The sequence below is a fragment of the Phodopus roborovskii genome, unplaced genomic scaffold (assembly GCF_943737965.1).
Source record: "Phodopus roborovskii unplaced genomic scaffold, PHOROB, whole genome shotgun sequence".
Taxonomy (NCBI): Eukaryota; Metazoa; Chordata; class Mammalia; order Rodentia; family Cricetidae; genus Phodopus; species Phodopus roborovskii.
The window spans coordinates 1775062-1792509 of record NW_026126689.1 but is presented as its reverse complement, the minus strand read 5'-3'; the positions used below and the strand labels follow the sequence as shown (position 1 = coordinate 1792509).

The following is a 17448-nucleotide window of genomic DNA, read 5'->3' as shown; positions in this document are numbered from 1 at the left end:
TGTGTGTGGGGGGGTGTATTCATAGGTTAAAGAATGAACCCAACTCTGATCATTAATTCAGAGTTTTAAATGGGAAGTACAAAAATGACCTATCAGGAGTAGAATGGAAAAGGTGACTGTCCACAACTAGGTAGTGTTTACATTGCTCACGTTCAGATGGACTTATTCCCACTGGTGAATTGGCTCAGTAACTGCACAGTTAATGTTTCTTGTACAGCTCTGAGGCTCTGGCAGTAGTGGTCACAAAATCAACTACAGTTCCTACTCTCTCAGCAAGAGGGCAAAACTGTGAGCTTGAAAGCAAATAGATCATTTTAGATTTCAATTAGTTCTGTGAACAACATAAGGCTGTGAGATACCATAGCAAGTGCTGTCTGGAAAGTGTAAACATGGAAGTTGAGTTGATGATTTCCAACGAATGGGTCAGAGAAGAGATGGTGTCTGACCTGGAACCATAAAAGGATCCAGACTTTGTAGACCCAATGAGTAGGGTTCTAGCTGGGGAAAATAACTCATGGGACAAAGGGCATTATGAAGAGAGAAATGAACAAGAAACTCGGTTTAATCGCCCAGAAAGAAGAAAATAAAGCATTCATAGAGTTATTGCAGGGCTGGACCACCCAGGGTCTTAGTGGAGACTGCATTTTATATTCATTGAGAAGGGAGGGAAGCAGGCAATTGTCCAGTAATGCCTTAGTCTGATCTCCATTTATAAAATGTCCATTTGGCAACTGTGAAGAGAATGCATTACAAAGAGATAAAGATTGAAGCAGGAAGTTAAGTACCCAATAAATATGTATTGAATGGACAACTAGGATGACATCCATGTACTTCACGGGGTTGCATAGCTATTGAATAGTTGATTATGCATGAGTCTCTTGGAGAACACCTTTTAAAACTGCTAGAACCATTTTGAGTTGAAACAGGTGGGTCTAGTGTGGCATAAAGATAGTGAAATTGATGTGATGGTATTATAAAGGACAGTATCTTAACTCAGAAGAAAATTGGGTGTGGGGAGAACTTAGCTGGTAGTTTCAGCATTATTAGGAGATCAGTATAGCTACCAAACCCAGTACAACAAGTACACGTTCTAGCTGAGTTGAGTCAAGAGATGGCATATCCTTGAAATGTCCTTATAAGCATACGATTTATAACCAGCTATCACTAAGGTTTCGTTGTGACTCTAATATCTTGTGGCAGTAAGATCTTAAGATTTGTTTTAGAAAAGGTAATAATATTTATCCCAACTAATTATGATCTTTTTAAAAAGCACATTCAAAATATCAGTTAATATTTCTTGTCATAAAAGAACTCCATAAAAAATAAATATTACTATATTTATCTACTGATTTATTTTTAATGATTTCTACCGTTCATATATGGTCCAAATTGGCAATGAGTTTGAATTGCCTAAGGCTGCCTCAAATTATTGAATACTAAAATGCATATTGAATTCATTGGCTTTTACTGTGTAGAATGGAAACTCAACAAAAACAAGTAACTGTGGAGTGCTTAGCCCTAAATGGAACATCTGCATCACATCTTTTCCATTGATCATTGCAGAAGAGGGGACAGAAAGACTGTACAAGCAGAAGTTTGAGGAGAGTGCTGTGAAATAGTGGTTTCTGAATATTACAGGGCCATTACACACAAGAACACAAAGAATCAACAATTGCTTGAATGAGACCCACATAAGATCAAGCAGTCACAATCTTATTGTGGATATGGAAAGAACTCATGTGGCCAGAACACTAGCAGAGACACTATTGGCAAATGATGCTCCCCGAGGAAGGCGGAGTCTGTTTTCTTCAGGGATATGACCCTAAGTATGTTGCCTTTGCCCTGGGGAATAGCTCCGCACCTATGAGCACACAGACAGCATGAACTAGATTCAGTGGCTTTTACAAAATGACTTGAAGTTGGGAAGGAAGTGTGAGGTGTCCAGGAAGATGTAAAGGAGGTAGAGAGGGTGAATCTTACCAAAATTCACCCTATAAATGCATGAAATTCTCAAAGAAAATTAAAATATGTTAAGACAAAATTAACTTTATGTGGCAAGAAGTTGGTAAGACTCAGTGAAAAGTGGAAGAGGGGAAGGAGTCAATTGTTATTTAACTTAGGCAAATAACTTTACACTTTTCATTGCATGCAAAATATATACCCTTAGTTTTTAGTCGCAGTTCAACCTGATTTAGCTCATGATGAAGACATGATTAAACCCTTTTTGGCCATTGTCTCTCCAGTGTTGTTTCCTGCTGTAGTGTGCAAAACCACATCCATTGTTTATTACTATTATTTATGTGTATATGTGTGTCTTACTGAGGGTCTCCATTGCTTTGATGAAACACCATGACCAAAAGCAACTTGAGGAAGAAAGTGATTAATTTGCTGTTATATTTCCATTGAATAGTTCATTATCAAAACAATGAGGAAATGCAGGGCAGGAACCTGGGGGTAGGAGCTGATGCGGCAGCCATGGAGTGCTGTCTACTGGCTAGCTTCCCATGGCATATTCAACCTGCTTCCTTATAGAAACCAGGACTACCAGCCCATGGATGCCATTAGCCAAAATGAGCTGGGCTAATCCCCATAAATAACTAATTTAGAAAATGCCCTACAGGCTTGCCTAAAATACAGCCTTGTGGAGATAATTCCTTAATTGGGGCTAATTTCTCTTTGGTGACTCTAGATTGTGTCAACATATCATAAAACTAGCCAATACAACTATGTGTGCCTCTGTGAATTTATGTATACCACATGCATGCAGGAGCCCATGGCAGATCGAGGATGGTATCAAATACCCTGGAACAGAAATTACTTGGGTTTGTGGTGTGCCATGTGTGCTCTGGAAGCCAATCCCAAGTCTTCTGCATGAGATACAAGTGCTCATAACTCCAGAGTCATTCCTGGCCCCAAATTCCATTCTTATATATATTTTATAGAAAAAAATTAATTCTCATCCCAGTTTAATTTTAATAATGATTTGATACTTACATTTTCTGTACAAAGATATTAACTACCCCATGAAGAATTTAATGCAGATAGTAAAAATTCTCTGTGTCCTATAAAATGCATTAAAATGCAGCAATATCTTCATTGGGTATTGTGTGTTGCATCACTCAGTAAAAATGTATGTAATGTCTAGATTGTAAACTATTTTCTATAACAATGAACAGATACACATGAATTTGTATTTAATACATGTGTATTCCAGATGTTATTAATACACATATGTAAATGAAAATGTCTGTTTTATTAAAAGTGGCATGTAAACATGGCTACTTATACATAAAGATAAGCCATAAAACTACTGTTATAATGAGAATATTTATCAGAATTGTATGAAATTTTATTGAAGAGGAAAACTATGGCTCTTGTTTCCAATGACAGAAAAGTAATCCAGTCTAGGGATCGTGGAACAAACAAACAATGTTTATGATCTAATAAAACCACTGTAGATCAGTTTGCACTAGTTAGCTATACATACTACTTACAAGGAAGTAGTGGCTTACAGCTTTAATCCTAGGACTCAGAATTAAGAGGCAGAAAGATCTCTGTTAGTTCAAGATGACCCAGGGCTACACTAGATTGAATCAGTCTAAAAGAGTGAATCAGAGCTTGTACCTTTAATACCAGGATTTGAGAGGTATAAATGTAGAGGCATTCCGTTTGAGAGTAAGGCTCTAGCCACATTGAGGAGAATGTAGCAGTCCAAGCAAATCTGAGGAGCAGTGAAGTCGGGAGCAATTTATGGATCACCTCTTTGGTCTGAGCTGAGGTAAAGGTAAGAGCTAGTAGCTGGCTGCTTTGCTTTTTTAACCTTCAGCTTAAAGCTTGATCCCAAACATTAGTCTCTGTGAATAATGCATGGACAAGAGAGGATTGAATAGAAGGCAATGCTGCTTTACCCTGAAGGAGGACAAATGTTTTTCTAGCACCTCTATCCTATATTTTAACCATTTGCTTTTTAATTCCTGTGATTAAAATAGGAAAAACAATAGAACTGGACTAAAAGTTGAAGAAAGCCCTTTTAAAAAGTGAAAACTGAAAGAGACAGTGCATATCGTGGCCTAGAGTAAGTTCCTCAAATTCGTGTAGCTAGAAATAAAACTCTAAGGGGCATGCTCGCTCTTCTGCCATGGTAAGACCAGTAAAATGTTAAGTAATGTTATCTTTAAAGTCTTAGTTAGTGTCCAATTGCTGTGAAGAGATACCATGACCACAGTAATTCTTATGAAAGAAAGAATTTCGTTGGAGTTTGCTTACAGTTTCAAAGGTTTAGAACATTCTCACCATGGCAGCACATAAGCAGACACAGTGCTGGAGAAGTAGCTGACAGTTTCAAATTTGGATCCACGGGCAGCAGAAACAGACATTGGGACTGGATTAGGCCTTTGAACCCCATAGCACACCACCAGCACAGCCTACCTCCAGTGACGCACTTCATCCAGCATGACCACACCTACTCCAACCAATTAGGCCATACATCCAGATGCCTGTCAAGTAGAGCCACTCTCTAATAACCAAGCATCGTCATTTAAATATTATGAATCTATGGGGACCCTTTCTAGTCAAACCACCACAGCAGTCTAAGAAAATACTTAACACACAATGTTAAGCAAATAAACAAGCAAAAGTGCCAATTTATGTCATTACCTCAGTATTTAGTTGTGGAAGTATTGAAATAAGGGACTAGAGAGAAAGTACCTTTGTTGTATGGAAACTGAGTTCAGCTCCCAACCTATGTTGGGCAGCTCATAACTGCCTGTAACTCCAGCTCCAGAGGATAAGATGTACTCTTCTGGCCTCTACAGACACCTCTAGGCACATGCACACATAATACACACACACACACACACACACACACACACACACACACACACATACAAACACAGAGGCATACTTAAAAATGAATCAACCTTTCTTAAAAGATGCATTGAAATAAAACAATAATTTGTTACAAAACCAACACATTTTAAAGGAAAATGCAACACTTAAACTCGAAGAAAACATAGATTGTAGATTAAACTTTAAAAAGATTTGGCCTGTGGGTGTGATTATACACAAGAAAAGTTGTTTTGGGGGTGATGAGGGTTTCACAAGGACAGGAATGGATGAGCTAAGTGTGTTTTGTATTATAATATGGTGCTAAAGTTAGCAAGGCTTTGAGGTGAATAAACAATGCCTAGTCAAAAAATGTGTGTCAAGAAAATAAAATATGAAAGCTGCTAAAAGTTTCACAGTGAAATATGTGTTCAACCAGCTGCTCAAGTTTACGGGATAAAAATAGTAGGTGTGTCAAAGCTATTAAGAATTCTCTTTGCTTCACTTAGTTCCTCTCTCCCTTCTTTCTTCCTTCCTCTTCCATCTTCCCTTCCTATAAGGACTTATACTCATGTGGATAAAAATCTCTAAAACATATATAATAGATCCTTCCCAAGTCTTTTCCTAGCCACTTTAATGCTACTAATAATTTATTTTTAAAAATATCCTTGTTAGGCCGCATTAATCTCAGAGATTATTAAAGAAGTGCCTGTACCATATCTCCAATTTTCTTTTCATCCAAATCCTAAAAATGTGCAACAGAATCCATAAAGAAAAAAAATAACATACATAACATTTCATTTGTACCTGGGATTTCCCACTGTCTTTGCAGTGATGAGTCTAGGCAAACATACCAGCCCCAAACAGCAAATAGCAGAGAGGGTACAGGAAGCATTTAACAAGTACATACAAAGGGAATGAAGAGACAGTGCAGAAAGAATCAGAGACTGTGAGCAAAATGTAATGCTGAATTCCTAGAAACCTATTGCAGAGCCTGAAACAGTATCAAAGACAGACGATTCCCAGAACGACAATCCCACAAAGAAAACCTGGAAGCAAAATCACCACAAGTGCTTCTGATTTTACAGAGTGAGGCTGGGGATGGGAGGCAGCATGTGAGCGATCATGTGGGCACAGCAGAGCACTCTTTCATGAGTCCTGACTATGGAGGAGCTTTCATAAAATGTGATGCAGATCAAGGGGTGTAGATGGGGCTGCCAGAGCTTCACCTTCAGAGTTAGAATTTGGGGACACATGGAGGACATTGGGAGATGATGCTTTCCAAGGAGAACACACCTCTCCAAGTGAATTTCTTCCCTACATGCAAATAAGATGCTCACTGTCCAGAAAGCCCAGCTTGGTTCTAGTGTCCTGTCTCTTGTTCTTAAAAGTACCCTGGTGTGCCTGGACTCTGCCAGCTTGTTCCTGTAATTCTTGACAGCAGAGAATGTCCTCGGCCATCAGAAGGCAATAGTTAACTTCCTATCTGTCTGCCAGCTATTTCCTCCATTTTATCCTGAGTTAGTGCCGCATTCTTACAGCGAGTCTGCCTTCCTGATTGACTGAAATTGTATGAAAATAAAAACTCAAGGCCCATCTGCTCCTCTAGATTTCATCCAAGGTTTCCTGGAAGGAAAGCACCCTGGAGTTGAAATGTTTGCAGTGATTTTCATGACTGTAGAACTAGAGTGCATCCTCACAAGGAAACTGCAATACTGGATTGCCTCAGATCTCCCTCCACCTTTTCTTATTACTCTACTAAGATGATCACCTTCCTTAGGGCTATGTCAGATCCCCTGGTGTTTCATAGCTAATACATGGAAATACAAACCTTAGCCTAATTGGCAAGCCAAGCTTTCAGAAGTTGCCATATGTCTTAATCATTACTACAATCAGAATAAAGACAGACTGTTCATCATAACAGGCAGTATGGCAATATACACAGGCCCAGAGTGTAACTACAGCAATCAGCAGAGAATTTCATATCTGCTGTGACTTCTGGTGGTGCTTAACCTGTCTCCTTTTTCTAGAATCGTCTCTTCTTTCCACCTATCTACGGCTTCCCAATTATTCAGATCTTAGTCTTTCTGGACAATGTAAGTGGCCATTAGTGGAGTGGCTGTGAAACCAGTTGGACAGTAAAGACGTCAGCCACTCAGGCTGCATGATTTTACTAAAGCTCTCTGAGGTGGTATGGAAGGAACCATGGACACCACATCATTAATTAAAGATGTGTCCTTGTAACACTTCTTAGAAAAGAAAACTCAGGCTTAGAGTTGCCCTGTGGGTCAGAGCTCTGTCCTAGAAATTCTCAACACTTTCGGGCTTCACAGAAACTTATTGGCTCCATTAGCTAAATTCCCGCATTCTTATGTTGCATATTAGAAAGGGGATAAATTCACATATTCATTGTCACACACTTCTAAGAGAGCTCAGACTAAAGGAACATTCACCTCAACATTCTTAGTGACTGATTATAGTTTACTCAACACCAAATTACATTATTAAATATTGTTTTGTGTTGCATATTTAGTAGTTTTATATAGACTCTTCTGCTATGCATTTATAGAAAATTGGATATGTCGATTTTATCGCCTGGTATCTTTACAACTACATAAGGCAGGAAATGAGACACCAGAAATATTTGTACTTAGTGTCATCTAGGAGAAAACACAGTAGATGTAGTAGTTTTATTAAATGCTAAAGTTGTATACTGTGTTTGAATTTAGCAAAAGGTGAGATTGCCAGCACTTAAATTGTGACCATCTACAGTTACCGTTTACAGAACAACGTTTATATGTAAACTGTTATTTTCCTTGATACAGTTTCCAAAATTAGAATGAGAATTAGGTGACTTTCAGTCGATTTTTTTTAAATTTTAAAATGTATCTTAATTGATTTCCAAATCAATGAAATAGTTGGTACTAAAATAAATTGCTACAAAAATCAGGTTTTTAGACTTTAAACTTATACTACATCTAAATTTTAATTTCATTAGCTGCATTATCTTTGAGGAATTACTATAGATGTAATTTTATTTCCATCAATGTAACTCTATGTTAGGCCATTAAATGCTTTCTTTCAAGAAATATGCTATTTATTGTATCTAAAGGCTTAGACTTTAGAAAAAGATCCTCACAGCACAGGGCTGTTGATATTTCTTTGCCTACACTCCCCACCTTCTTCTGACCGTAAACACTCTGATGTTTCTTTCCAAAGATACTTTCTTGCACAAAACATCCTGGAACAGCAGCTGCCCCTCCCCACCCACATTGAACCCTTGACCCTCCTTCTACTCAGTGTTAATACACCAACTGAAACTATATGCTCACCATATGGTGGCCTCACTCTTGTCATTGTGTCTCGGCACTCTGTGGGGGGGGGCACTGCCCCTTCCTCTCCTAAACTCTGCCATGTTTGCCACAGCACCCTGCCCAATGCCAGTTTAAAGGCGTGCACTGGCCAGCAAACATCAGAAGGAACACTTACAGGTTAGATGCCAGAGCCATATAAAATTAGACCCAAAGAACTAAAACCCAGGAGGGGAAGAATGCATCTCTCACTGTCACGGCTGAATTTAATAGTACATTTGAACAACAAACATAAAATCCGATCACTTAGTGTAGATTGTGAACTCGTCTCTTTTAGCACATATTTTATGTTCATCTTTTCTGTCTCTTACATTGAATTTTCTGGGGAATCTAATCATATACACCTGTCAGGGTTCCCAGAGGAACCTAGAGAATAACTAAGAAAAATAAGACAACATGCTGTGAGAACGAGGTTTGTTCACTTTAACTTCTAATTTTTAAACACTTGAATGGCGAAGTAGCACACGATGATACATTCCTTGGTGCCTGTAGGGATTTAACTCCACTTCAGTGAAATCCCAACAAAACTAGTTGATTTCCTCTATTGTTAAAGTCATCCCCTCTCCTTTCTGTTCATAAACATGAGATGTGAAACCTTTCAGTAATGTGTTGCTCAGTTCCCCATCTTATTAAACAAAACCCTAGGCAATGTGGGCATTTGTTATAAATTAAAGACCATCTTTAAAAAAAAAAAATAAGTTCTCTACCATCTTGTAGTTTAACTCTCAATCACGAGAGTAACTTTCAGATAAACCGTCAAATACTTCTTTCCCATATGGACAGCAACATGGTAGGAGCGAAAGTCCGCTAAGAAATGCAATGCCTGAAAAACCTGTTGGTGCTGCAAACTGGAGAGGACAGCAGAGCATGATTGGAGGCTGAGGAGCTCTGGGCATGCAAAGCTACACTGAGTGCAGACCTGGGAACATTTGAAACAGCAAATGGGAAGACTCCTAGCTGGAGGCCACTGAAAGAAGAGAACAGGAGTCATTGCATCTAGGCTGTGGTAGAGAAGAAGGTGGGGGAGGCATTGTGGGCTTGAGAGGACTTTAAACATCATTGCAAGGGACTGGAAGCAGGCGTCAGAGCATACTCTGATGTGAATATTCACCCTGGTGGAGTTGGGTCCCCAGTGGTTGTAGAGCAACGATTATGCATTATCTCACTAATCAGATATGTAATCATATTTCTAAAGGAAACATCATCTGATATATTGTGACATATATATATATATATAGCATATATAGCATATATATACTAAATATATATATTGTGACATATATATAGTATACTAAATATATATATTGTGACATATATATATTATACTAAATATATATATTGTGACAAAATATATATATATATTTTGTGTTTTTTTTATATATATATATATATATATATATCTGAGGATAAAATGAAGACACTTTATTTAGAGTGTTGTTACATTTCTTACTTTTCTTATGTTTTTGGTTGTGAGCCTAGCCTTTAATGGCTGAACCATCTCTCAAGCCCAATTTCTTACTTTTCTTGAGGATACTTCAATACCTCTGAGAAAATGGCACATATTTACAATTAGACTTGTCAGTGGGTCAGATGAATAAGAATTCTGGGCACATGAAATTTTTTTTCCCCCGCGGCCGGCCCCCCCCCCCCGTGAATAAGGGCCCCCCCCCCAACTTAGTTTTTTTTTTTTTTTTTTTTAAAATCTCATTTCCCGATGATATATTATAAAGTGAAATATTCAATACTGGTTGACAAAATTTGTACATAGCCTTCCTTGTTTTTTTCTTCTTGTTATACCAGGTCCATGTGTACATTATTTTACACAGACATGTATTTAACAGATGTTTTTACATGTACTTTTCAATAGATTCTACATATTAAAGATAACATTAATTTGTGTAGTTTCATTTTGTTTTGTTTTTCTGCTTTGTTTTTTTTTTCTTCTTTCTTTGACTGTGTGAGGGGTGAGGAAGACCTGAATGTCATGGTGTTATGAAAGAGGATATAAAGCTAATTGTTTTCTAATTTTCCTTCTGTCATGAACCTTCCTTATGCTTTGATGGTATCTAAGTAGATAAAATATACTCAATACTGAAAGAGTAAAAGCTAACGTGAGGCTCCGTAGCTTCTGTTCCGAATGACTCTTCTAAATGTATATAAATTCACTAAGTTGTAGAGACTTTGGGTCAGATTAATTTTAGTGTGATTTTTTTTGTTGTTGTTTATAATACTTTCAATAATAAAAATTACGAATCAAGATGCCTCAGTAGTTCCAGACTCATAATGACACTTTTGTGGGGATTCATTTTCTCTAATGTAGACAGAGGATGTTCAAAAGCAAGATGGTCTGTGGGGTAGCCGAGTAGTTTTTATGACAGCAGCTGTGGCTGACTCCTTGGATTAGGTCTGCTGCCCTGCAGTTGAGAGAAAAGGGGTCAGGACAGTTCAGTATGACATGTTTAGCCCTGGGGGTAACTCTCCTGGAGGGAGGATAGATTAGAGGAGAACAAAGCGATGAGTCCTGAGCAATAGGAAAATTTATATGAATTAGAAGATTTGCATACACGACATGAAAACAAGGGAAAAAATATTTAAGAAGTAATGTTTAAAAATGTTACCGCCACTGAAAAACCACATGTAGAAAATACTACAGATAGATTCAAGGCAGAGGACGGTGACTTTTTTACATGGTACTCTTTTCCTTGATATTATTCTTGTTCCCTATTAGGATCAGCTATTGATTTTCTTCATTGGTGAGAACATTCAACACAGGATCTTCTATGCCAAATATTTAGGCAACCAAGTTTTGTCATCTGCAGGCTCACCGCGATACATCTGATCTCCACATCTTGTTCATCCTGCGCCAGTAACACTGTACATGCTGATTAGTGATCTCCACTCTCTTGCTTTGTGTACTGTTTACTTGATTTCTTTCCTGGAATTTCCTTGCTTCCCATCTTCCCTCTGTGATTCGTAAATACCTGAACATTTCTAGGTGATACCATGTACAAAAGCTAGTCATGAGATGACTGGATTCTGGATTCTACCTGTGATCCTGTGATACTGAATTTGAGTTGTGGCCCTCTCGGAGCAATGATGTTGCTTTTAGCTGTTACAACAGAATGGTTTCAACTGCTTCTGTGGTTTATCATAATGGGGACAACTGAGAAATGTAAATTGTGATCATCAGATATATATATATATATATATATATATATGTGTGTGTGTGTGTGTGTGTGTGTGTGTGTATATGGTGGGTTTTAAAGTTTGTGCTATATTAAGTGGTTATTTTAGTGTGTGTGTGTGTGTGTGTGTGTGTGTGTGTGTGTGTGTTTGTATGTATACATACACATGTGCCTGCTGTGGCAGCCATAAAAGGGCATCAGATTTCCTGGAACTGTAGCTAGAGGTAGTTGTGAATTAGCCGACGTAAGTGCTAGACATTGAACCCAGGTCCTCTGCGGGATCAGCAAGTGCTTTTAACAACCGTACTGAGTCTCCTCCATTCCATTGGTAGTTATGTTAATAAACACAAACTAACCATTTTCTAAAGTGCTTTAGTGAATTTAGATTTCTCTGTCTCTTCTTTTTGTCTAGAAAAATGTGATGAGCCGCTCATCTCTGGGCTTCCCCACATGTCCTTCAGCAGCTCTTCTTCCCTGTCCAGCAGCTATTCACCTGGCTATGCCAAGATCAACAAACGAGGAGGTAAGAGACTTTTGATTCCTCTGTGGTTAGCAACATGGTATGCATGTAACAGATGGTTGACATTTGCACTAACACAACCAATATTACCAATCATGTAAACTCATGATTGCCAGTCAAACTAGGTAACACACAAATACTGTAACTTAAAAAAAAAAGACTACCATCTACATATGTATATAAGTAAAAATTACATTGCAAATTTCCTGGTTTTTCTATGATATTGATATGCATGGTTTCTGCTGCAAATGTATGATAAAAAGTATGAAAATTTCCCAAGTGTTTAGAATGAATATTTGTTTTCAGAAGTGAAAAAAATATAAAAGGTGTCCTGCCTTTACATTTCTAGACTCTGGAAATACTGGTGAATTCACCCGAGTTCCAGTATCCCTGAGTATTACTGTCCTATTCTGAATTGCAGGTAGCAGTGAGCCTGAGGCTTTTGCCTACCATCTGGCCTAGTTTTAGTGTTTGGACTTCATTCTCTCAGCAACCATCAGTGAGTTCCTGCATCTGCAACATCCTTAGGTTACCATCAACTCAGCTTCAACTAAGCAGCTACTTGCAATCCCTTCTTAATGGAGACTACAACCCTACCACACCCTGCTTGCACTATGGAAACTGTTTGGGACATTGTTCCAAGCTCCCATTGTCCTCCAACTCTTTCACACTGTACATCTAATGATGATACTGGCAAGCCCAGTGCAAACTAGAAATGTTCTTGGCACCCTACCACCATACTTTGGTTGCTCCTGTGCTTTGGCTGGTGAAGCTAGGAAATTACTTCCATGCTTTCTTTAAACAGGGAATCCCATCCGGGCTCTCTCCTTTCAAATAAATTTGCATTTTCACAAGATGGATCCTTGAGTTGGTTGAGTCTTCTCTCATCCTGGTGAAGAATGTGAGGTTTTTCCTTAATGGAACTAATCTCTCTAACAATTTCAGTGGCCTTTTTCATGCTTGCCTTTTCTACATCTTTAATCTTGCTCATTTCCTTTCCTCTCTTAAGTGCATAGTTTTCAGTATTTCTGATCTGTCTCCCTGCAGAGCTCAGAACAGTGAAAAGTAACCATTCTACAGCCTGGCACAGCACATTGTGTGAGCTATCTCTGCAATTATGCAATCGTTTTTAGCAATTACGGATTTTTTTTGTTTCTATACTTTCCATGTACAAATTTAACATCACTTATGCTACTTTCCTATACAAAACAGCACATTTTATGTTTGTTTCTGCTCTGCTTGCTACTCTTTCTCACTATAAACCTTAACCAGAGCTGTGAGCAGAAGCTGTGATACGGCTGGAATATTATACTATCCTGAATTTCTTTCCCCAGACAATTTACTTCATTTCTTTTGGATGAAACACCACTCAAGTTCTTAGAACACAGCAGATTACAGACAGATTCTTTGTCAGAATGTGATACAGATGTTCTCTAGTCCAATTTCCTATGGAGTCCTGCCTCCCCTGGAAACTTACATGCTGGTTCCTCACTGTCTACATTTCTATTGTCATTCTAGTCTTCCCCCCGCCCAGGTAAAAATAGTCCATAAAGCTCTGCTTATACCACTCTACCCCACTCATCCATACCCTTTAATGCCTGCTACAAACCAGCTACAAAGAGCTGAAAGTCACATGGTAATAGACTCATAGCAACAGCTCAATTCCTCAGTAACCATTCTCCATATTAGCACTAGCGTACCTACAGAGCCTCTCTGCCTCTTGCTGTATATAAAAGAAACACATGTATAGGATAGGTTGTTTTAGTTAGGGTTTCTATTGCTATGATGATGAAATGCCATGACCAAAAGTAACTTGGGAAGGAAAGAGTTTATTTTACACTTTTGGACAACAATCTATCACTGAGGAAGTCAGGACAGGCATGCAGCAGGGCAGGAAACAGAAGCCATGGAAGGCTCCAATTACTAACTTCTTCATGACTCCTGGCAAGCTCATGGTATTTTCTTACAACACCCAGGACCATAATCTCAAATATAGTACTATCCATGGTGAACTAGAAGCTTCCGCATCAATCATCTATCACAAAAATACCACACAAGCATGCCTACAGGCCAATCTAGTACTGGGATTTTCTCAACTGCGGGTCCCTCATCCCAAATGGCTCTAGCTTCTGTCAAGTTGATATAAACTCATCAACACATACACACACACACACACACACACACACACACACACACTAGTATATCTACATATATATAAAAGCTGTGAATGTTGATAATATGCTTTCATTCCTATTAGTGTGAGGATAATTTGCTAAGCATCTGTATAAGCACCTGAAAGAGAATCCTGTAGTTCCACTGTAGTTCCATGGGAAGATAGTAGTCTGTCACTAGCCTAGTTCTACAACAACAAAAATATGTCTATTTGTTTATCCTGATCCTTATTAAACTGCAATAATAAATAAAATCAGTTTGACATTATGCTGATAAATATTGACTTCAAGTTTTCTTACTCAAATTATATTCCCATATATACTTCAGAGATTGAATGCTTAGGGATACATAGAAAACCAAAAATAAAGGCACAGGTACCCATCTAGGTAAAAGACTATGAAACATTTTCAAAACCGACAAAGGCTGTTGTATTTAATAGTCCAAATCAATGTAGAGCAACTTTGGTATCAGGACAGTCACACAACAAAAACTGCAGATTGTGATATTTAATGATAATTGTGTCTGTGAGTCCTGGGGAAACCCACTTTAAGTGTAGGTATGTTTTTAACAGTACCTTACCCTACTGACCTGTGCTATGCCTAACTCATTGATGCTTCCTTAATCTTTGTATCTTTCTAAGTCAATATCAGTTACACCTGTAACTCTTCAATGTCACATAAAATCCAAGCCTTCCAAATGATTCAAAGCTGAATAATTTCTTACCTGTTCTGAATGTCTCTATATTTTTGTAGCAATCTCATTAGAAAGAAGGACTGGCTAGATATTTTTTTTTCTTCCTGGTACTATGACAGAATACTTGAGATCAGGAGGAAATTTGTTAAGACAGTAAAATTATTTGGCTCATGTTTCTATGCCTCAGAACCCCAAGAACACAGAACCAGCACATGCCAGGCTTCTGATTAAGGGTCCTTGTGCCACTGGATGGTAAAATGTGTTAAGAGCAGACATGTAGACAGAAAGGATGAGGGGGAGAAGCAAATCTTGTTCTTTAATTGGAAGGCAACAAACAGTCTAAGCCTGAGCTGCACTGGTCATGATGGTACGGCTACTGGGTATTTCAGGTAAACTGTTTCTAACTAATCTTAGGAATAAGGATGGGCTATAGTTGTGCTGGGAATGTCCAACAGGAAGAAATCAGGATGTTCCACTGGGATATACTTAATGCCCTTGAAATGGGGGAGAGAAATGGGGGTTCACAACAGGTAGTCTGCTACAGGGCTAGGGATGAGATTGGAGAATTAGGTTTGGAAAAGAAGGGGGTAGTGCAGAGCTGAAGCCTTTCTACCTGTTTTGCTGTCCTGCTTACAGGTTTTGCTGGTGTGTTCCCACGGGAATGCCTCCTTGAGTGGGGGATGGGCATAAAGAAGCGGGGAGGCTTCAACAGCTGGTCTACAGAGGTGGTGGGTGGGAGAGGGAGATTGGATTGGCAGGAGATGGTGCAGTTAGGCTTCCTGATTCTGTTGATGGAGTGACTGGCAGGTTCCCAGTTACATATGCTCTAGTTGGGAATTGAAATAAAGAGATGATTGGGAGGAAGAAAGCTTGCAGGGGAAAGTTTGTGTGAACCACTGGAGATGGGGGCAAGGGAGGACCAGGGGGAACAGCGGGTGGTCAGCGGAGAATAAGAAGGAGGCATTTATTTGGTCTGCAGGTAGCCTAGTTGTTTGCCTGGCTGGAGTACCTCCTCCTTCTTCCTTCAATTTTTTTCTCTTTCTTCCTGATTATCAAAAATAATTATGACATTATGACTCTCCTCATTTTATACATGGGAAAGAACAAGTGTGTGTGTGTGTGTGTGTGTGTGTGTGTGTGTGTGTGTCTGTGTCTGTGTCTGTGTGTGTATATATATTTTTACTGTAGATTCTGAGATGGCATAACTGGAAATCAGGGTTCCAGAGACTGGTAAACAGACCCCTGATCCTTCTCAAGAGCAAAAGCCTTCATACTTGATCATGTTCCATAGAGCAATACCATTGCAGTATTTGACTTACTCCAGAGCAAGAAGCTAAAATGAACTTGAAGATCTTGAGTTTGATTCACATACATAGCTGGAGAAATCTCATCAAGACATGTCTAGTTCCCTAATCTTTCTCTTCTCCTGTTATTCACTTTTCATTTAGTAGATTCTACAATGCCTGGTACTAACTTCAAGACTGTTTTATTGTCTATTTACTTTGTGATTTCCCCATATTAAACCAAATAGCAAAGTGGCATGGTGGTGCAGCTGAGTTATTTACTCTTTGTTTTCTTCGGTGAGATAAAAAGTACATATACAAAAACCACATAATTTATGTTCATCTCTGAAGGGGGCATGTGAGCAAAATAAATCTTGGAACATGGATAAAATGGATCCCTTTATAGTGTTACCTGTCTTCAAGTGAACTACAGTTCTTACTTTCTTTTAAAGAACACACCAAGGTAAACAATTGACACCCATCCTTGATGTCAGAGCTTGCTCAGACCATTTCTGAATCTAGCATCATTTCTCACTCATTGGCCTCTATCTCCCTTATATATGCCTGAAGGTACAGAGTTTGAACTACCTACTTCAGGCTCAAGCAAGGCTCAGCCATCAGCCCTGCAAGCCTCTGTTTGTGAGTCAAATGTGTCTATTGTTTAAGAAATACATTCCCTCATTTATCCCACCCTCAAGTCTCTTGCCCTGGGCTATATTTGCAGAACATCTCCTTTTGCTCTGTTTGTTATTAATGATACTCTGTTCATTAGTTTGTTTTGTTCTCAAGACCTGGCTTGCTGAAAACTCACATTGTAAATCAGACTGTCCTCAAACCATAGAGATTCATCTTCCTCTCTGCCTCTACAAAGCTTTTCCTCCTCTTTTCAGGCATAAATTTCATAATAAAAATTTAAGTAACAAAATCCAGAATGTTACTGGTTGCCAGATTGACAGTGATCCATACGAGGTGCACTATTTATATAGCTTCAACTTTATTTTGGGCTTATTTTTATGGGATTCTAGAGGAGGAGCAATTAGATTGGAAGGGTGATAACATGATGGTTCTTTGTTTTGATTGATATATTGTTATATAATCTCTTTCTACTGTGGCTGGCATTTCCCACAATGCATCTGATTTTAATCATAAGCATACCCATTTATGGAAAGGCATCCGATAGTAAATAGGTGATTCTCCCTAAAAATAAATTAACTTGATGGACACAGTTTGCCAAAGTCCATTCCTATATTAGGGATAAAAACTGATCCATTACTAGAGGTCCCATAGACTATCCAGTCCTCCTAACTAACACTCTTGTTCAGGGAATCTGGCTTGGTCCTATGCTGGTTTCCCAGCTATCAAACTGGGGTGCATGAAGTCCCCCTTGTTCAGGTCAGCTG

General features: G+C 38.7%; 1 protein-coding gene across 1 annotated transcript in view; it reads left to right on the top strand.

Annotated features, from left to right (window-relative positions):
- Positions 1 to 17448, top strand: part of Cntnap2 (contactin associated protein 2) — a 1802334-nt gene that overhangs the window by 491054 nt on the left and 1293832 nt on the right. Inside the window, 1 exon segment of the mRNA XM_051174658.1 lies at positions 11793 to 11903. Within this exon segment, the coding sequence (XP_051030615.1) occupies positions 11793 to 11903 (111 nt within the window).